At 37.8% G+C, this 22,270-nt stretch overlaps 1 protein-coding gene across 23 annotated transcripts in view; it reads left to right on the top strand.

Annotated features, from left to right (window-relative positions):
• LCOR (ligand dependent nuclear receptor corepressor) overlaps positions 1-22,270 on the top strand; it is a 71,628-nt gene that overhangs the window by 13,353 nt on the left and 36,005 nt on the right. For 15 of the 23 annotated variants that reach the window (XM_087872794.1, XM_087872798.1, XM_087872793.1 and 12 more), the window contains 4 exons: positions 11,694-11,759; positions 12,167-12,246; positions 14,510-14,642; positions 21,935-22,222. In XM_087872794.1, the coding sequence (XP_087728920.1) occupies positions 21,985-22,222 (238 nt within the window). In that variant the 5' untranslated portion in view covers positions 11,694-11,759; positions 12,167-12,246; positions 14,510-14,642; positions 21,935-21,984. Of the gene's footprint in view, positions 1-11,693; positions 11,760-11,974; positions 12,086-12,166; positions 12,247-14,509; positions 14,643-21,934; positions 22,223-22,270 lie in introns of those variants that run through there. The other 8 variants (XM_034439892.3, XM_034439893.3, XM_087872802.1 and 5 more) reach the window with 2 other exon arrangements.

Below are 22,270 nucleotides of genomic sequence, written 5' to 3'. Positions count from 1 at the left end.
TTAGATTTTTGGAAACGGGTAATATATTTCTCAATAGGAAATATGTACCTCCAGGGAGTCATATTAGATCCTGGGTTATTAGATCATGCTACCACTTTTCTTTAATTGGAATTGTAGCATGACTTAGAGCAGAGGTCGGCAACCTTAAACACTCAAAGAGCCATTTGGACTCATTTCCCAGAGGGAAAAAAAAACACCGGAGCCACATAACCTGTGTGGGCATGGCCAACTCGATGTCACTCACTCTCACCCAGTCACATGACCCCCCCTAGCCACGCCTACCCAGCCACAAAACCATTGTCTCTCCCTCTCCCTATCTCCCCCTCTCTCCCCCCGTGTCTCTCTTCCTCTGTATCTCTCTCTCTCTCTCCCCCTCTCTCTGTATTTGTGTGTGTGTCTCTCTCTCCCCCACCTCCCTTCGGGCAACTGTCCTCCCTCTTGTGATGCCCAAAGCGGCTGCTCGCTTAGGAGGGTCTTAACAGGACACAGCTTCTTTCCTGCACTAATGCTCCGGCCATCGCCTTGCCATTTCATCCCCCACCCCCAGCAGCTCTTCAGCCGAGTGCAAACTCCAGCCCGAAGCAGCAGGAAGCGAAGGCTGCCTTACATGCAAATGTGGTATGAAGGCACGTACAGAGAAGCTTCGCTCCTGCACTCTCCTCCTCCTCCCACTCTCATGACGCCCTGGCCGGCTGTGGCTGAGCCGGGAGCATGTGCACACGTGGGGAGATCCTTCTTACGCGAGCTGCTGCCTACCCCACGGGCACCTTTACTGAGCTTCAGGCTTGCTTGAGGAGGATCTCCCCGCTCGTGCGCATGCTCCTGGCTCAGCCACAGCCAGGGCATCACGAGAGTGGGAGGAGGAGATCTGACAATGGCCTAATCATTAGTGCAGGAGAGAAGCCGCATCCTGCTAAGACCCTCCTAAGCGAATGGCCGCCCACCCCACATGCACCTTTGTTGCACTTTGGTGCTTGCTTGAGGAGGGTCTCCCTGCACGCTCCGGCTCAGGGGGACGAGAGTGTAGGAGCAAAGCTATCCTGTACCTGCCTTTCTGCCACATTTGCACATAAGGCAGCCTTCGCTTCCTGCTGCTTTGGGATGGAGTCCAAAAAAGAAATAAGAGGGGCGAAGGGCGGGGCCAACCAGCGATGGGACAGGGAGCCGCAACAGAGTGCCCAAAGAGCCGCATGCAGCTCCGGAGCCATGGGTTGCCGACCCCTGACTTAGAGGAATATTAGGAAAATCAGAGGTTCAGTTAATGATGTAGCTTACAGTACAGAAACCAGACTTCAAACTTAAAAGGTCAACTGAAATTAGTATTTCTATATGTGGAGTAAGTAACAAATTATCAATAAAATAATATTTTGGCTTGGATATAGATTTTGACTCTCAGAAGTATCAAATTGTCTTGTAAAGGTACTTTAACAAAAATTATTCAAAAGAACATTTGTTAAGATCAGATTTACTTAAAAGTTATTTCTTCTAGCTATACTAGCTGTTTGGCTCTCAGTACTTTAACCATTTTGGATTACTCTGCTTTTTTTCTTTAGCTGAAATTGCTAACCATCTTTTACTGAAAATATATTTGAGTAAAGACTCTGAGCTTCACTTTGTCACATCCTTCCATGCAAAACTCCTAATTTCCTTTCTTCCAGTTGTCAGCTAGAGATCATTGGATTTATTTATTTATTAAACTTGCATACCACCTTTCTCCCCAGTGTTGACTGTAGGCAGCTTACAAATATACAATTAAAAATAACGCTGTAAAATATTGAAACAATGAAGTTCTTAAATTTAAAATATGGTTAAAATAAAAATGGAGAGGGAGGGAACCAAACGTGCACAGGGGGAACAGGGGATGTTATCTACTCCATTGGCTCCCTCCAAAATGTCATATCCCCATTGGGGCCTAGACTAGTTGGCACAGCCATGTCTTCAAAGTCTTTCAGGAGGCCAAAAGGAAGCATGTAGATATCATCTTGGGAGAGCATAATGTTCTAGATGGTGGGAACCATGGCAGAAAACACTCCTCTTTTGGACCCTGCCAGCCAAAATTTTTTAGCCAAAGGGGCCCCTTATGCTGGCACAAGTGGGGTGGCTAGTCCCATTAAGGTAAACCGGTTCGGTCCCATGCCATGAAGGGCTTTAAATGTGATAATAACTAACACCTTGAATTGGACTTGGAAGGAAACTACTGTACTAGTCAGTGCAACTCACAGTACAGTAGTGTAATATAGGCCGCCCTAGAGGCCCTAAGACTGCCTGAACAGCTGTATTCTACACCAGCTGAAGCTTCAGATACTCTTCAAGAATAGCCCCATGTAGAGCACATTGCAGTAGTCCAGGCATGAGATGACTAGGGCTTGAGTGATTGAGGGCAGAGTTCTCTGCTCTTTCTTTCTTTACACCTTTCCTTCAGGAATCAAGGTGAGAGGAGGTCCTCAATTTAAACCATTTTGAGTGATGGATTCCATTTACTACTAACTTTTAGAGCAAAGGTTGTATTAAATGTGTTTATTTTCACTAGTTTTCCAATTTTTTTGTTTGCTGAATAGACAGAGGAGAGTTTATTCCATACTTTTGGGAATGATGGGATAAATGGCCAAGGAGACAGTGGGGGTTATAATGCATGACATTTTTCTCAGATGTCCTTATTTTGCCTGCAGGATGGGTCACACAATAGTTTTGATTTTTTTGAACCTTGTTCAGGTCAGTGGTTTTTTGTGTGTGTGTGTGTTAAGTTTTCCTATTCAGGAAATGCAACCCAAGTTTTTTCAGTCCAGGGGTTCCCAACCCTCAGGCCACGGATTGGTACTGGATTGGTACTGGTCTGTGGCTTGTTAGGAACAGGACCGCACAGGTAAAGGTGAGTGGCAGGTGAGAAAGTGAAACCAAAACCAACCCACCCACCCCAATCCGTGGAAAAATTGTCTTCCTTGAAACTGGTCCTTGGTGCCAAAAAGGTTGGGGACCGCTGTTTTAGTTCATGAGCCGCTTCACAAACAATATTGTGTTTGTATGATTTCTTTGTACCTGCTAAAGTTATTCTATGTTTTCGGTTTTTAATTTGCACATATCTTTTCTATCCATGTGAATGTCAGCAAAATAGTTATAAATGACAAATTGGGAGCAGACACTATGGAAGTATGGAAAAAGGAAAAAAATTGCTGTAGTATTGTCAAGAAGTTAAAGAATTTTTTTTTTGTATGTAATATTCCTGTGGAAAATTGGTAAATGTATTTCTGGGATCGTGGTCTGAGGTTTTTTTGCATGTTGAATAAAACAATTTGCTGACCAGAAGCATGTGCTATTTAAAGCATGTTCTGTGAGGGAAAAGCATTTACACTTAGTTGGCTAATCAGTTAAAGTGAAAAGGTGTGTTGCTTTTCCTGTCCAAATCATCTAGAAGATGAAGACATAGTCTGTCAGGGCAATTAACACCTCACTTGAAGGTGAAGGCACTGATTATCTGGGATGCAGATTTGTTTCATCCATATCAATTAAATTCTGTGAATAGGAAGAATGGTTTTAGAAAGCTGCATTTTTTCAGCCTTGGACCCTAGCCCCAAAATTGTAGAATTGTATTCTCAGTGCTGTTCGTAAAGGTAAAGGTAAAGGTTCCCCTCGCACATATGTGCTAGTTGTTCCCGACTCTAGGGGGAGGTGCTCATCTCTGTTTCAAAGCCGAAGAGCCAGCGCTGTCCGAAGACATCTCCATGGTCCTGTGGATGGCATGACTAAACCACAAAGGCACACGGAACGCTGTTACCTTCCCATCAAAGGTGGTCCCTATTTTTCTACTTGCATTTTTTTACGTGCTTTCGAACTGCTAGGTTAGCAGAAGCTGGGACAAGTAACAGGATCTCACCCCATTACGCGACACTAGGGATTCGAACCACTGAACTGTCAACCTTTCGATCGACAAGCTCAGCATCTTAGCCACTGAGCCACCATGTCCCTTCATAGGTTTTACCAAAAAATATGCTTGGTCTCTTTTTGAGCACTTCTCTATGGAATATTAGAAGTTTCAGAGATTAATGTTTTTAAATCCTCCTGGAAGATAGTAAGAGAGAAAAGTAAAATCAAGCATACTCTTTCCACCCCATTTAATTTTCTCTCGGGTCTCTTCCACCATAAGGATATGGTGGAAGGGATAAATAGACTTAACTATATGTACTATGTTCCCAAATAATATTCAAACAAAAAATGAGGCAACAGTAAAAACTAGTTACAAAATTTTTTGTAACTACAGAAAATTGAGCAAACGTTTCATTATTATTCTTTACAAACACCATTCTTTAAGGGTTTTTTTTGCATTCTTTTTATTTATTTTTTAATAATAAAAAAAGTTAAAGTTGTGTGTCCTATTTACCACTCAAGTTTTCTGGCTTCTCTAATTTATTAGAAATCTTCAAATTTCCAAATCTATTTTAGCAACAATAAATGTTGGGAGTATTTTTTAATTTTATTTGTAACTTTGTTTGTACAATTTGTAATTGTAATTGTACTTGTTCAATATAAAATAAATGTGTAATTGAACTGTGTACACTTGGAACATGTGGGCATGAACTTCCCTGTCTAGATGAAATACATAACGATGCACGTTCATAATATATGGTCCTGATGCTGACTGCAGATACTTAGATATTAGAGGTTTTGATTGTTACTCTTTGCAGGAGCTTTGATTTGAGATTTTATACCATTTTACAGTCATACTACACTGCTTAATTGCATTTACAAATACTGTACAAGAAGTGAAAGCCAGTTTGGTGTAGTGCTTAAGACATCAGACCAGAAACTGAGAGACCGTGTGTTCTAGTTCTGCCTAGGCATGAACCCAGCTAGGTGACCTTGGGCTAGTCACTTTTTCTCAGCCTTAGGAAGGAGGCAGTGGCAAACCACCTTTGAAAAATCTTCCCTAGAAAACTGCAGGGACTCTCTCAGGCAATCTCTTAGAATGGAATGGGACACAATTGAATGAAAGAATAAAATTGGACAAGAAGTAATGCTTAAGTACATTATAGCACAAATGCTAAAGTTGGAAATGCAATCAGGCACCTACTACCATATGTGGTGGACATGCAGTAAAGCAAGAAAATATTGGGAGAAAATATATAACTGGTTGGAAATTGTAACTGAGCAAAATATTGAATTTAAACCAGAAACATGTCTTTTAGGTATACTATCGGAAAGTTATGATAAAGCAGCTATATATTTAGTGTTGCATATATTGACGGCAGCAAGAATTATATATGCTAAATATTGGAAAAACGTGAACACCCCATCAGATGAGGATATAATTAGGAAAATTTGGGATTGTGCTGAAATGGATAAACTAACTTTAAAAATTAAAGATGATGAAGACTCAATATTATCGGACATGGAATAAATTTTATGAATGGATAGAGACGAGGTAGAAATGAGAGAAAGTAAGAGTATGAATGTTAATAATTGTTATTATGGAAAATAAAGATGTATAAAACTAACTATAGTAAGGGATAAAAATGTAAATAAGCTAATGTAAGAAGAAATTTAGTTTAAGTTTTTTTGGTTATACTATTATTACTGGTATCTTATCATTAATTTGTGTGTTAAGATTTACTATTAATTTTTCTTTGTTTTCACACTATTTGTAAATGTCCTGACAAGGCACTGTTTTTCAAAAAAAAAAAAAAAAAGTACATTATAGCACAACCCTATATCAGCCTGCAAAAGCCTGCATTTTAATTATAATACTTCGCCTACTAATAAGTAACTAATTTTCGGTGTTTCAAAGCATTAGTATGTCAGGTAGAGTATAAGGATTGAAGATTCTACTTGTACAAAGCTTCCTTGCCTTGAGACAGATTTTTTCCCCCAACTCACCCTCTTTTCTTATCTTTGTATTGTATTGCTAGAGTACAAAATGTTATTTTAAGCAAATTAATAAAATAGTCACTTGTGACAAATAAGAAACATAGGAGGGAGATTTTTTTTAATCAATTAAGATTTGTTTGTTTTCCTTATCGTGATGCTTATGCCAGTGCTACTTGTGAATAGTCGTCATTAAGCAATTAACTGATGTTTCAGATTTAATTCTGACCATAGTGCTTTCAATCTATTACCATCCTGCTTTTTGTATCTATGTAATTCATCTGGTTTTATAAAACTTCAAAAAAAAATTATGCCATCCAAATCACAGAGTTTAGATAGTTTACAATATAAAACAACACAACTATCCAGATTTAATGATTGTGGTGATAGAAAATCAACCAGAAAATCAACATATAATTCTTCAAAATTATTATAGTCCAATGTAATGTTTTTAAACTAATTATTTGTGTGCATGTATGTGTGCGTATAATGCAGATGCTAACAACATCTGGAAGGTGTTTTAAGGGAAATGGGTTGAACGAAGGAACGTTGTCTTTTCCTCCTCCTCCATTTAAACAGAAAGAATTTAAACATTCTTAAAATGAATGAAGGGGACAGGTATAGATAGATCTATCGGGCATAATTTGTAACAGCATCTCCTCCAATCAACTTAGTTCCATGAATTTGATGAAAAGGATAGTCTTTATCTCTTTCCAAAACAAAAAACAAGAGACAGAGAGAGAACTATTTTGATTTTAGGGAAGTGTATATTTTGTATACACCTATATATTCTGTATAAGTTACGAAGAGTCGGACATGACTAAATGGTTAAAAACAACAACATACTCTGTAGTATTGTGGTACCTATAGGAAAACCTATTTCAGAGTATTTCCCTTGGGAATTGACATAGTTACAAGCAGTGTCTCCAGAAAGGACATATTAGATGCAGAGACTCTGATTGGAGAAAAGACCTGAACCATAAAGGCCTTTATATACTGGAGCTAATAGTAATAATTTTGGATCTTGCCTATTGGTAACTAGTTGAATTCTGGATAAGAGTTATTCTGCTGAACTGGCTATGACTTGTAGCTGAATTTTGAACTAGAAGTACTTTGCAGGATGTTGCCCCATTATCTCCAGTTTCTGTCTATCATGCTTCCAACTCTGTTTGTATTGTATGCTGAGATAATCTAAGAATGCAAACCTTTCTTGATTACTCACGGCAAGTAAAAAATGGAGTTAAAAAAAACCCTTAGATTTTCAAGTTAAAGAAAAGAGCAGCAGTTACCATATTTTTCGGATTATAAATTGCACCGGTGTATAAGACGCACCAAGATTTTGAAGAGATAAGCAAGAAAAAAAAGTTTTTGCCCTCCCCGGCCCCCAGGAGCACTCTGCAGGCCTCCCAAAGCCCCTGCATGCCCCGTTTTTACGAAAAACGGGACATGCGGGGCGGGGCTTCGGGAGGCCAAAAATGGCTGTATTTGGTGTATAAGACCCACCAACATTTCCACCCTCTTTTAGGCGGGGGGGGGGAAGTGTATCTTATACTCCAAAAAGTATGGTAATCATAATACCCATAATATTCTTGTGGACTGTAACTGGAATTTGAAAGATTGTTTTAACTAAAAGTGGCAATATATCTAGATAATCTATTGTAAAGTTTCTGATATATTTCAACCAGTGGTGGGATTCAGCCAGTTCGCACCACTTTGGGAGAACCGGTTGTTAACTTTCTGAGCAGTTTGGCACACTGGTTGTTGGAAGAAATCATTAGGGCAGAGAACCGGTTATTAAATTACCTGAATCCCACCACTGATTTCAACCGTAAAATTAATCTGATCTTAAATTAAATCCATTAGAGATACATAGGGATTTCCAATATTCTGAGAAATCACCATTGTCGTTATATCCTTGTTTCAATGAGCTCAGGACCACAAACATTATTATAAGAATTCTCTAGGACAGCTGCCTCCAACCTTTTGGGCACCAGGAAATGGTTCCATGGAGAGAGTTTTTCTGTGGACTGGTGGGGGCGTGGTTTCATGTGCTGCCTGCATCCTGCGGATGGGACTTCACTTGTTTATATGGCCCAGTTTCTGGTATGTCACGGAACAGTGCAGGTCCACAGACCAGCAGTTGGGGACCCCTGCTCTAGGAAGTATTGTAAAATAATTCTTTATTGTTGCCTAATTCAGTTTGAATGAGCTCTCTCCTTCATTGTTCTGCAGTATAAGTGAAGAATTTAAAAAGTCTTATCCTTTATGCAATTTTATACAATTGTAGAGATCCTATGGATAAGGAGTTACTTCGCTTTGTTTCTGCTTCCTATCTTGAGAGATCAGTGAGCAAATCATTTGAAGCCTGTCCTCCCAGAAATTAAGTTTTCTTAATGCATTGTGTTTTTTTTCTTCCTCCCCAATTGTTCATCTTCCTGTTTTTATCAGGTATATCAGTTATTGAGAAGGGCAATGGATGATGCATTCACTGAAAATAATGAGATTAATCCAAATTTCTTTCCCTGGTTGGTATCCAGTTTTGAATGTGTTCTAAGTTTTTCTAGTTTCAGTGGTTTGTATCTTCAAACAAAAAAATAATTTCCACACAAAAGATAAGGAAACTGAGGCAAACAGGAAGAAAGAATAATTAGAGAATGTGTTATACAAAGACTGTGATATTTATCCCTGGTTGGTCTGAACAGCTGAATCTTCTCTGTAATTTAAATTAACATGATAGTGGCAAGATATTTTGGCCAGTCAGCAACTGATGCTACCAAGGCTTCCTGAAAGCATAGGATAGGTTCATCTCAGAAAGCTACTCTAACCTTACATTCACTGACTTTCCCTCAGTTCAGGGAATAGCCAGCCATTATGGTATAGCTATAGAAAGAGTCTTCATACTGGCTTTGCCTGAACTGGGCCATTTGCGCTTCACCATATGAAATTCCAAAGAGAATAGATTCAAGATAATAAAGCATTAAGAGAAGTAAAAACATGTAAATATATACATATTACAATAAGATTTTCATATTTAATTTAAGATAACCCAATTTAAAAAAGGTTTGTTGGAAGTGCTCTCAGAAATAATAACCAAATAATACATGCTAACTTTTTAAGTATGAATCTAAGTACATGAGTGTCTTAAGAATACAGTTTTGTTTTGCAATGATCTCTTATACTGGTTTATGATTGTAATAAATACTTGATTTGATTTGATTGGCATTAATCCTTGAATTTTTAAAAATACCTCAGTGAGTCTTCTGCAGTAAATTATCTTTCTCTTGCAGTGGAACTTTTTTACTGAAAAGGTCAAGTATTGTTATTTGTGGTAGGTTTTTTTTTTTAATAGAAGGATTACATAACTGTATTTCCTTGAAATCACCACCACCACCAAGTACAGAAAATCCAAATTCATTGTGAAGTGGAAATAATAAAATGAAAATTTCCGGAGACTTTTAATACTGTTCTATTCAGAAGTGGAAATGATCGAACATTCATGGGAATGAATAAAAGAGTCAAACAAAGGCAGCCATATTGTTTCCTCTTGAAATCAATAGGAATATATTACATCTCAATGCAAATGAGTAAACTATTATCAGTGGATAAAATCGTATTTCCTTTAGTTCCTAAAACAGTGATAGAGAAGTCTTAGTAAATATTAGCAATTTCTCATTATCTAAACTCCTTCCAGTTTAATTGTTCCATGCACCCTTGTTTACTTTGACTCTTTCTGTATTAAACATAGCAAAACATATTATTTGATAAATTTGTTGCTATTTCTGATGTATTGGATTGGGCTGTATAACTAAATCTAATAAATTATAATAGTGCTAGGTGTTTAAAATATTTTTAAAATATGTTCATCCTTGCTTGTTTGGCATTTTCTGTGACAAGTATTACATATAAGCTTTTCTGCTGTTGCTATGCAACTGTTAAATCTAATATTTAATATTAATATACACCAAGCGTCATTACCATTGGTAGAACAGTGAACAAAGCAAGCAAGATTGTATACTTTATATAATCCATTTCATAGACACTGTGAATGCTTATTTAGTTGCATAAAAATTCTGTGTGATAGGAATTAATGACCATTATTTAAAAGATTTCTTTTTTAGAGACCATCCTGTATAAGTTAAAATGTGCAAGTTTTTAACATTTCACATTTTAGTTGCATTTACCTGCATATTTTAATAGGAAATCTTTAAAGTGTTGTAAGATTTCTTAAATTTTATTTCTTTTTCAGTAGTCTAAATTTTGTCAGCTTTTAGTTTTCTAAAAACATTTTTTTTAAATGTACTTATTTATACTAATATGTAATATACAAAGCATCCATGTTTACTGGACTATTTCTATTGTGAATTAGAGATGTGTCAATTTTACTTAAAAGATAGAGCTCTTTTAAAATTAATTAAAGCAAGGCTAAGACACCATCTGCATCCAAAAATTTGGGTTTATTATCTGTGTATGTGTAAGTGTTCTTTTCAATTCCTTATTTTTCTATTGTTTAATTTGTGCTTTATTTCCCCTATACTTTTGCCATTTCTTTGTAGTTTTGTCATTACATTATAGATTAAAATGTGATTATGTTGTCAAGTTTATTCCAGCACAGCTCTTTGACTATTTTAGTAAATACTTTTAAGATGTTATGATGCTGTCCATTCAATCATGCTTGATTCTTGAAGATTTTATGGACTAGCTGTCTCCAATATTTTAGTTATTTTATAATTGATATTTTATGCGCTGGCTGGTGTTGGCTTTAATGGTGTCTAGGCACCATGTTTTCTGAGTGGCCTCCTTTTACTGCTGACAATTCCAAGCATAACTGCCTTTTCCAGTGGGTTTGATTGCTTGATATAGCTAAAATAAGTAAGGTGGAATTTTGTGGTTTTGCCTTCCAACTATACACGTGGTGTTATGTGCTCTTGTACTTTCGGGATCTACTTAATTATTATGCCTCAAAAATTGCACTATGACTCTTGATAATATTTATTAAATGAGCATTGGACTTCTTCTGCATACCAGAAGTAATTTTCTCTTCCAGAGTGAAATAGTCCATCACTCACTATGTAATATGGATAAAGAAATAATTTATTCCTTGAATTATTTTATATTGAAAATGTGAAATCTCTACTGTTCAGTTCAGATATTGTACAGCAAAAGTCTTTATGTGCAATATCTTTGCATATAAATAGTAAATAGATTACCTCAGTAGAATTTGTGCTTGTTACAATGCAGTATATTTTCTAAAGCCCTTATATTCTGAGAAGCTGATAAATAGGTATGCTGTTTCTTTAGCTGCAAGCCAAAAGTACACTGTAATTATATTCACAAATATGGCACTAATTTGGGGGGAGGGGGAGGTGTAATATTTGAAATAGGAACTCTGAGCATTGTAAAAAAAAATGTAAATACCTCAGTAATAATTAAACATCTACAGAGTAAACACATTCCATATTTGGTTCCAGATTAACTTCAGTGGCTTTCCTTTTCAAATAATTTATAAATCTTAAAAGTAGACTCTGGGAGATACATTTTTGAATTCATAATCTGAAGTGAGTACTTATTTTTAATGTTGGAATCATTTAATTGAATTATATTTAAATAGAACATTTTCAATTTTTAAACTGTTTTGGTTCATTTTCACTATGCGGCATTTATATAATTATATCTGCGTGCATGTTTTAACTGATTTTGATAGGATTGACCAAGAAATATAGACTACATAATAAAAGCACATTCAGATTATTCTAATAACAGATAAATGTAGAATTGTCAATATTCTGGCATTGAGATATATAATTTGAGGAAATTAAACGTTCTTTCTTTAATTTTAGGATTTGAAAGTATTCTAGAAGGGCTGTTTGGAGCTGAATTATTAAAAGATCTGAATTTGTTTAAAGGTATTATATATACAGTATATTTATATATATATATATTGCCTTGATCTGCATCTTTAATGACAAACTCAACCTCTGCTCTGTCTCTAGAAAATGTATGTTACCTTGGTGATTTGTGCTTTTTTTCCCTCCCCCAGGCAGTGCTCACAGTTAGTTTCATATTGGCTAAAATTACTAATGAGCATAACTGGCAGTGGTTTTGGTGTTGCTTAGGAAAATTAGCTTTGTGTGTAGGCGAAAATTATACTTTTGTAACATTGTGGAAATGAAAAGCATGTTAGCATTCAAACTAGCATTGCTCATATAGCATCAAGCGTCTTATAAAACGGGTAGGGAATTAGGAATGAATTTTAACCATTCAAAAGTTGCATCTTTATAGATGTGAAATAACTTTTTCTTCTTATTCACAGACTTTGAACCTGAAGGTGTCTCTGATTGGTCTTTTGATGAAAATTGTCTTTTCTGCTGTTTGAGAAGAGAAAAAGTGAAGGTAACAATTCAATAAAGATAAACTTTGGCAAAGACTAGGGATTTCATTTAGCTTTGTTTTTGGGAAAACATAATCAGAAGGTGGTTCTGCTGGTCCTTATTCACCTCTTCAAAGCAGGAGAATATTGAACAAAGTAAGCAATATTGACTGGGTGAAGTGTTTTCTCAAAGTGGTTTTTTTTTCTATTTGCTTTCATTTTTAAAATTATCTGTAGTGATTCAAGACAACTGTATTCTTACTGTGCCTGAGAATGCAGATGACACTAAATGTTTTGTGGCTACTAGCTGTGAGGTGCAATATGTAAAGTACGGATGAAGCATGCAGCTCTCACTGCAATTGTTATACAAAGAGTTCTACCTGTGCTTGCACTCTGTGGAGATTCTTTTTCCATGGTGGTACCTTTTAACCGTATATGCCATGCAGTTATTTCATGGCTTAAAGAGAAGGCTGCATCTATTGGTCTCCCCCAATAGATGCACCCTTTTTGTTTTCTGTCCTGCAATATTAAAATTCTCTGTTCTAGTATTTCCTTAGATAAGAAAATAGTAACCACTAGTAGCTACTTAAAGCCAGACTGCCTAATACATATAAAATTATAATTCTGCTCTTTGTTTTCTTGATGTATTTATCGGTGTACTATCTTTTCATTTTATTCTCATTATCTTTATATATTATACTCTTATAAGTAAGCTATGAGATACTACATTTATTGGAGCGATTGTTGCATTTCTGGTGTATTTCATTCATACAATGTAAATGCCTTTACTGTTTTTTTAAAATCATAATTACAGTAGGGAGTAGAGCTATAAAGGTCAACAAGAATTTCATGGGAAATGATGCAAGAAATGTCAGTAAAACTGATTTTAAGTGTAAGAATTGGTTAGATTTTGACACTATTATTCTGTTGTTTGTATTTTTTATGTATTTTAAATTTGTTGCTTCAGAGTAATTGATACTGAATATGGGAGATACTTAGCACATCTGCAGATTTGAACCAGCATTGTCTTCTTATTTTTGATGTGGCTACATCACTACAATATCTAGTATCCCTTTCCATTGAATAAGATTGCTAGGACATATTTCAATAATATGTCAAGGACTATTAGTATTGATCTTACTGAAATCACTGAGATTTGTTCATTTGATCACTAGATATATATATTATCTTAGCTCCAAAATTAGGATATGTTTTGTATTTTTTTAATTTATGCTAAATAGCATAATGTATATGACCCACTTCAATATATAATTCCACAGTCTTTTTTTGCGATTTTTTTAAACTTTGTTAAAAATATTTGCAGCCATAACTTGTTGCACTGGGATAAGAGCTAATAAGTAGATTTTTCAAAAATACACTATATAGGAGGAATAGGGGCTGTATTAATAGAAAAGCAGCTAATTTTATTTGAATCTATGTGAAACAGTAAAAAAAACCCTAATAGGGAATATAGTTACATGCAAAATTTTTGTCCATCCCAGATCAAATGAATGTTTCAGTGAATTCTGAGTAAAAAGAAGCTGATAGAATCTTTATATGGCTAAAAACTGAAACCACATCTTTTTGTAAATCTGAATGCACATTTGCTATTCATGTCCATCTGTTTACAGATTCAGAATAAGAATATAGCAAAAGTGGATTAGGGTTAGGATCCCTAGACTTGAATATTATTGAAAATTTATGCAGAGATGTGAGATGAGCAATACATTCAGGAAGATGTAATTATTGTTGAGCTAGATAAGTTCTGTAAGGAAATATGGAGAAAATTATAAGAGGAAGAATAGATTGATTTAGCTGGATACAGAAATCCTTCTAAAGATCTGCCAAAGCAAAATACGGACTGAAAGGTTTTCCAAATTTTGGTATCAATCTTATTCACTGCTTCATTAATTCATCATCTACACTATGTAGGATAGGATAGGATAGGATAGGATAGCATAGCATAGCATAGCATAGCATAGCAGAGCATAGCAGAGCATAGCATAGCATAGCATAGATGATGTTATGATCTGGTCTGCATTCTGCCTTAGTGTCACAGGTTGTCCATCCTAAATTTTAGAGATAGTTTTAGAACACCTTCATCTAGAAATGATTTTAGTAAGTTGATAGAAGTTGTGTAGTAACACAGCAACTCACACAGTGAAACTGGTATGTATACTTGCATAATAAATACTTGATTATGTGAATAGTATTGCAGTTGTTTTATTAAATTTAACAATGAGAAGCAGTATTTTGTTTTTATTCTTTTGTTAAATGTTTTCACAGGAACATTTCGTCAGTCTGGATGATCCAGCATTGGAAGTTGGGCATCACGCTCTGCTTAAACAAGAGCAAACAAAGATCACTTGGTTTGAGAGGCAAGCGGAAGAATTCCTCCATGAAGTCTTTTATCGAAAAGGTTGGACTTAATAAAAAAAAAAATTAATGTATTGGTTCAATATATTAATTTTTAATATTTATTTTGCAATAGTAAAATATTTGCCTCCTCTCCTCTGCTTATCAATTGCCAATGCTTTCCCAATAGTCTCCCTGGTCCCCAATTTTTTCATTCTCTTTCTTTCCTTTCCGCATCTTTCTTTCCTCACCTTCCTGCACTAATGATCCAGTGTAGCATATTTCATTGGCCTGCACATTCCCCGATCTTCCAAGTGCCTTCCTTTTCCTCTGCTCTCTCATCTATCTCTTAATGTTAGTGTGGTGACATATCCCTGTCCCTCATCTTCCCATTGACTTCCTTTTTATCTGTCCTCTCAGCTTCTGTGATGTCCTAGTATGGCGCATTCCATCAATTCTTTTGGATAAAATTTTGATCACAGAGATTTAATCTCTGAATACATTGGTAGTTCCCAACCATGTTTCGGTCTGTCTCAATCTTCAATGCTGCCCTTCATCTTATCCTTCACAATGTCTTAGGGGAACACATAATTTTTTGACTGAACCAAAGTACTACAGTAGTTTTGCTTTTTTTTTTTTTGTCCTTCAAATTACTTCCTTTCTGTTTTACTTATGAGAAAGCATACATAGATAACCCACAGAATATTGGCAACACTTGAATATAGTTATTGAACTTCTGTTCATTTTTCCACATTGCCCAGTTCGTTAATTAAAAGCAAGGGATAAGCAGCCATTTGGGAGCAGGAAGAAAGAAATGGATAAAGTTTCTGTTTTCTGTTTGAATGTCGAATTAGTGTGTGGAGGAGATACGAAAATGTGCATATATTTTTATGGTCTCTTGAATATGTGTGAGTTGTCGAAATTTCCCAATCTATCCTGTCTAGAATGAAGAGAAAGTTGAGTATTGTTTATGTCTATCTTCCACTATCACTGACCTAAGTTATTTCCATCACTGACATTCTTTTCTTATTTATGACCCTTATTTATTACGGCATGCTTTCCTCCCTCATCCATCCAAAGTGCCTTGTATTGTTTTTATTGATAGTGTTATGTGAGGTTTTAGCATTCAGATTCACAAATTAATACCATGTTTCCCTGAAACTAAGACCTCTCCAGATAATAAGTCCGATCGGGCTTTTCAGCACATGAGTTAAAATAAACCCCCAAATAAGCCCCCACCAACTACAAATGTGCAGCCGGTCCCACCATTTCCTCTGGTTGCTTGCCGTGCTAACAACACAAGGTGAGATGAGGCCAGGGGGGAAGGAGGGGACATGCCCTCCCCTCCCTATTTGTGCCGGCCGAGCGGCTGGCCACCGCTGCCCTGACGTGTCCTGCCGCTGCCTTGTGGAGCAGGACTCTGCAAGGCTTGTGCCATTGCATGCACGAACAGCAGCACCTCCGTAAGCTTCTTCATACCTTGGGAGTGCAGGCAGCACCGCCGCAAGCTTCATAATGGCACAGCTGGTGTCCTGCCGCTCGCAACTATGCCAGTATGTCAAACCTTGCGGCAGTCCTGCCGCTGCTTTGTGGAGCAGGATTCTGCAAGGCTTGTGCCATTGCATGCACGAACAGCAGCACCGCCGTGAGCTTCATCATACATTGGGAGTGCAGGCAGCACCGCCGCAAGTTTCATAACGGCACAGCTGGCGTCCTGCCGCTCGCAACTACGCCAGTATGTCAAACCTTGCGGCAGTGATGACGTTCGTGCGTGCAGTGGCACAAGCCTTGCAGAGTCCTGTTCCACGGGGCGGTGCCGGCTGCGCAATAAGTCTCACAAAGACTCATTTCTGACAGGTGGGGTGGGGGAGAAGCGAGACCCATGGAGTGAGACGTGGTTCCCCTTACCGTATCTCTCTCCCCCCACCCCTTGCCAGGCATGGCAGGGCTCCTGCCCCTTGCTTAGCCACCCGCCCCTTTAGGGATGCAATTTCGGGGTGGCAAGTGGGGCGGGCGAGAAGTGGGATGCACGTCTTACCTTTCAAGCTCAGTCGCGTTCCTCGCCGTTGTGTCCAAGGAAACGTAAAAAAAAAAAACCTTCTCGCAAGTTCAATAAAACTTTTTTTTACAATCTTTCTAGCTCCGTGGCATTCCTCGCCATTGTGTCCAGGAAAACACATTATAAAATTATACTCGGGAGTTTGAGAAGTTTGATTTAAATTGCGAGGGTTTTTTTTACGTGTTTCACTGGACACAATGGCAAGGAACACAACGGAGCTTGAAAGGTAAGATGCGCGTCCCGCTTCTTGCCTGCCCCACTTGCTACCCCCAAATTGCATTCCTAAAGGGGGCGGATGGCTAAGCAAGGGGATGGAGCCCTGCCATGCCCGACGAGGGGGGGGAAAGAAGAGATGGCAAGGGGAGCCACGTCTTGCTCCATGCGTCTCGCTTCTCCCCTGCCCCACCTGTCAGAAATGAGTCTTTGTAAGACTCATTGCGCCACCGCCGCCACTGCCTCATGGAGCAGGACTCTAAGGCTTCTGCTGTTGCACGCACGAATGGTAGCATTGCTGCGAGGTTCGACATACCAGCGCAGCCGCAAGCGGCAGAACACCAGCTGTGCCGTTATGAAGCTTGCGGCGGTGCTGCCTGCACTCCCAAAATAATAAGAACACCCTCATCCCCTGATAATAAGGCCATGCCCTTATTTCAGGGTTCAAAAGAAAATAAGACCCTGTGTTATTTTGGCGAAACATGGTAAATATTTCACAAACTGATTTTGCTTCACTCATCCAAACACTCCATAGAATTCCTGGTGCAATTTTTTTAACAAAATAGAAATACACTAAAAACAGAATATTTGTTTAGGTCTATTTGTGGTGTTACATAGAGCCAGTTTAGTTTAGTAGTTAAGGCACCAGACTAGAATGCAGCAGACTGCAACTTCTTATTCATGAAAGCCAGCTGGGTAACTTTGGGCCAGTCTCTCTTTCTCAATCCATGGCACCAGGCTTAGGCAATTCCATCTCAACCAATGGATCAAGATTCAGTTCTGAAAAAAATGTATGCATTTTTCCTACACTTCAGGAAAAAATACTAGGGGGAAAAAGTGATATTTCCTATTTTGCATACCGAAATGCTTAACCTGCTTTGTTTTCTGAAAAAGAAGTAAAGTAATTCTTGGTTAATATCCACTCATGCAGTGACCAATCAGAGTTACAACAGCACTGAACGAAGAGGAGTTATGGGTCCTCATAGTTACAGCTGTTGCAGCATTCCCATGGTCACATGATTGCGATTCAGGTGTTCAGTAAACGGTTTGTAAGTACAACATTACAGCATCCCACTTTCACATGATTGCCATTTGCAACCTTTACCTCTGTTTTCCAACAAGCATAGTCAATGGGGAAACTGTCAGGAGGTTCCAAATGGCAATGTTGTGACTGCGGGATGCTGTGACTGCCTCATTAGGATTGCCTAATGACAGCAACTGGAACTGCTGCAGCTACCATCATAAATTGGCACAGTCACATGACATTGCACCTTATGACTGTGTTGCTTAGTGAGACAGTTTCCGTTCACAATTGCCAAGCAAGGATTACTTGTATTTCCAAGTTCTACTTATTATAATGTGAGAGGTTGAAATATATACTGTATTTAAGACCCACCTTACTTGTTTTCTGATAGACTCCTAGTAGTATTTTCAAGCCTTTAGCAGGATACAGTGAAACCTATTTTTGTTGCAGGTATTGTTGCTGTGTTTTTATCATGTATATATTTTCGTGTTTGTTTATTTAACTGTAATTTTGCTGTACAGAGTTGAAATTCATAAATGTATATAAAAAACAGTAAATAATGAAATACTGAAAATAATGGGATTGTTAAATAATCGATTTGGCAAAGTTGTGATGTAAACTTGTATATCAGGTAGCAGTACTAATGAACGATGCTCTCAAATGTTAATAAGAAAGAAAAATAATTTGTAGGATTGCAAGTACCGGTAGTTCTTGACTAATGAGTATAATGGAGCCCAAAATTTCTGTTGTATATCATGATGGTCATAAGTCGAGGCACTTCGTAAATCACCCAATTTTATGACATTTTTTACGGCAGTCATTAAGTGAATGTGAAATTTGTAAAGAAAACCCATTGTTTGCAATGGGTATTTTATGCTGAAAACTTCAAGTAAACGCCCATTTCTGTCAAAAAGCATTGTAAATTGTGGTCACTTGACCATGGGAGTTGCAAATGGCTATAAAGGTAGCCAATTTGCCAAGCACCCAAAATGCAGTCATGTGCCTGTTGGAACTTTGAATGCAGATCATAAGTACCTTTTGGAGGGCGGCATCATAAGTTTGAATGGCTGCTAAGCGACTGGTTGTAAGCCAAGGACTACCTGTACTAATAACAATAGCTTTTACTTAGCACATTTCAAGTATTCACAGTGTATATATTATGTTGGTTATCTTTATGATAGCTCATTAAGTGGGCAAGTCTGGCTAATTCAATCCAGCAGGGTTCAATCCATCAAGCATTTCCAGATTCTTTTTTTTTCAATTAAAATTTTATTAATTTATCAGAATATAAAATATAAAGAAAGTGAAAATATTGAGGAGACTAAGGGAGGAAAAAGGAAGAAGAGGAAGAAGAAGAAAAAAGGTGTTGACTTCCAACTCTTTTTAGCACAGCAGAAGAAAAAAACATTCCAGCTTCAACTTATTTACCTTTACACAATAATATATATTAGCCATTTCTATAACAACAAACCTATTGTCAGGGTTCCAAGTAACACCCCCAACGAAAAAAAACTCCCAAGGCTCAAAGTTCCATTTTATTAGAGATATCATATTGACACACCTGGGAAAACCCAAATCTGAAAGCTTCCAGATTTTCCCCACCCATAGAAAAGTCCAAGTCTCTGCCCAGCATCCACATGTCCATCATATGGTCGAATCAATGCACCTTCCCAACTGGAGATGCCTCCCAGTCACACCACTCCAGGTGCAGGGCAAGATGTCCTTGACTCTCAGACAAAGGAATCTTACTATGACTACATCTCTTCCCTGCTCCATACAATCCCCCCTCCCAGTTTCCCACAGCACTAAATGTGACAGGCCTGAAGATCCAATGCAAAGATGGCTTCCAGGTCTGACAATTATCAACAAAACCAAAATCAAAGTTTCATTTTTTTTTCATCACAAGCACAAAATCCAGAAGCAATTTCCAAATGGAAACAAAATTAGATATGTTCTTTTCTTTGAATAAAGCCATCAATTTAACCATCTTTACTTTTTTTTTTTTTTTTTTTTTTTTGCTATGGGAGATGATATCTATTTATGTTTATACTTATTAGTCTTTATAAACAATCATCAATTAGATTAAAATTTTCTACACTGTCTCAGGTTGTTTAACCTTAAAGGGGAAAGACCTTTTTTAACATCAATTTTAAAGCTTTAAACTTCTTTAAACATATTTCTAAAATTAATAAATTCTAATACATATTTTTTTATTTCTTCCTAACATTCATATTTTCAAATTCAATTATATTTTACAAACTTTAGGAATTACTGAAGTATTTTATATATAAAAAAAACATTTTCAGACCCACTTTATGAGCACAAAACTGCATCAAAATTTTCTTTCAATTACACATATCAGACTTGTAAAAATTCATCTTAAGTCCAATTAACTCATTAAATTTAAGTCACTCCCTCCAGCTTATCTTCATATAATAAAATCTTTCTTCTCTGGAATTTCCATCAAATCTCTTTTTTCTCAAGGAGTTCTCAACCTTGTTAATATCCATGAAGAAAATGTCCCAACTTTGCCCTTTTGAATTGAATTGAATTTATTAAATTTTTATACCGACTCAGGGCGGTGAACAGCCAGGATTAAAATACATACAATATGAAAATTAAAATAATTTAAAACATAATTAAATCCATTTGGCTTCCCCAATTTAAAACCCCTTACCCATAAAACAATTAAAAATTTTAAGCCAGCCCGGCTTGCTGAAAGAAAAAGGTCTTCAGAGCCTGGAGGAAAGTACAGAGGTCCGGGATCAATTATATCCCTGGGGGTAGCTCGTTCCAGAGGGCAGGTGCCCCCACAGAGAAGGCTCTCCCCCTGGGGGTCACCAGTCGACATTGCTTGACTGACGGCACCCTGAGGAGACCCTCTCTGTGGGAGCGTATTGGTCGGTGGGAGGTTGTCGGTGGCAGAAGGTGGTTCGTAGGTACCCACGCCCTAAGCCATGGAGCGCTTTAAAGATGAGAACCAATACCTTGAAGTGCACCCAGAAGACCATCGGAAGCCAGTGCAGCTCGCGCAGGAGAAGTGTTACATGGGAGCACCATGTCGCCCCATAATCACCTGCGCGGCTGCATACTGGACCAGTTGGAGCCTCCGGGTGCTCCTCAAGGGGAGCCCCATGTAGAGAGCATTACAGTAGTCCAGGCGGGAAGTAACGAGGGCGTGAGTGACAGTGCATAAGGAGTCCCGATCCAGAAAGGGGCGCAACTGACATATCAGGCGAACCTGATAAAAAGCCACCCTGGCCATGGCCGTCATATGCTCTTCTAAAGACAGCTGTGCATCCAGGAGGACGCCCAAGTTACGAGCCCTCTCCGTTTTGAGAGTTATAGATTTGCATAGACAATATTCCGTGTGCCTTTGGCATATAGCGATGTCTTCAGACAATGCTGGTTCCCTTGGCCAAGAAACAAAAGATGAGCACTGTGCCCTAGAGTTGGACATGACTGGACAGGGAAATCTTTACCTTGTTTCAGTTGTGCTGAGAGGGTAGTATCATCATAACAAAGATTGGTATTAGATTTGTATTCCAATTTGCAGTTAAATCCTTTACATTGTCAGATATTTGTGAAATTGCCTCATGATGTGTAGAAGTTTCCAGGTCCTTTTGATTAAACAGTATCTATTGGGACCCCAGAAATGTGCCTTTGTTTCAGTTCTGACCTTGTGGAATGAGATTCCTCCTCAGATCCAGGTGCCCCCCACTCTGTTGTCATTTCAAGGGGTTTTGAAGACCTGGCTCTTCATTCAGACTTTAAGCTAGGGTAGTTGGAACCCTTTGCAGGGTTGGCCAGATTTGCCATGTCGTTCATTGTTTTTATCTGGATTGCATATTATTGTTTGTTTTTACTCAGTGAGCCATCTACAGTCAATGGATATCAGGCAGTGTCCACATCAAATAAACAATAAAAATATGTCAGTCTTGAGCTGGCATTTTAAAATCATTGAACATGAATCTAAAAATATTTGGATGTAGATTATGAATGTATAATTCAAGTTTACATTTTTTCTGAGTATTACTATTTCAAATTTTATGTCTTTTAGATAGTCCCAGGGTCTCAGACCCCAACATTCCCTTAGTGGCCCGCGAGATCATGCAGCGGATGATCCGACAATTTGCTGCTGAATATACCTCAAAAACTAGCTCTACTCAGGACTCCAGTTCGCCCAATAGCACAAAGAACCAAAGCCTGCTGAAAGCATCTCCGGTTGCCTCATCCACTGCAGGTGCAAGAGCTCAAAATCCCGTGCTCAGCAAACTTCTCATGGCTGACCAGGACTCACCCTTGGACCTCACTGTCAGAAAGTCACAGTTGGACCCTAGTGAACAAGGTATGCATACATTTCTGCCTTGTTTTTTGCAGATAGTTAAAATTTGTT

This window comes from Pantherophis guttatus, chromosome 6, assembly GCF_059756535.1.
Source record: "Pantherophis guttatus breed Tessera chromosome 6, ASM5975653v1, whole genome shotgun sequence".
NCBI classification, from domain to species: domain Eukaryota; kingdom Metazoa; phylum Chordata; class Lepidosauria; order Squamata; family Colubridae; genus Pantherophis; species Pantherophis guttatus.
Note: the sequence above shows the minus strand (reverse complement) of the source record. Positions and strands in the feature narration are given on the sequence as shown.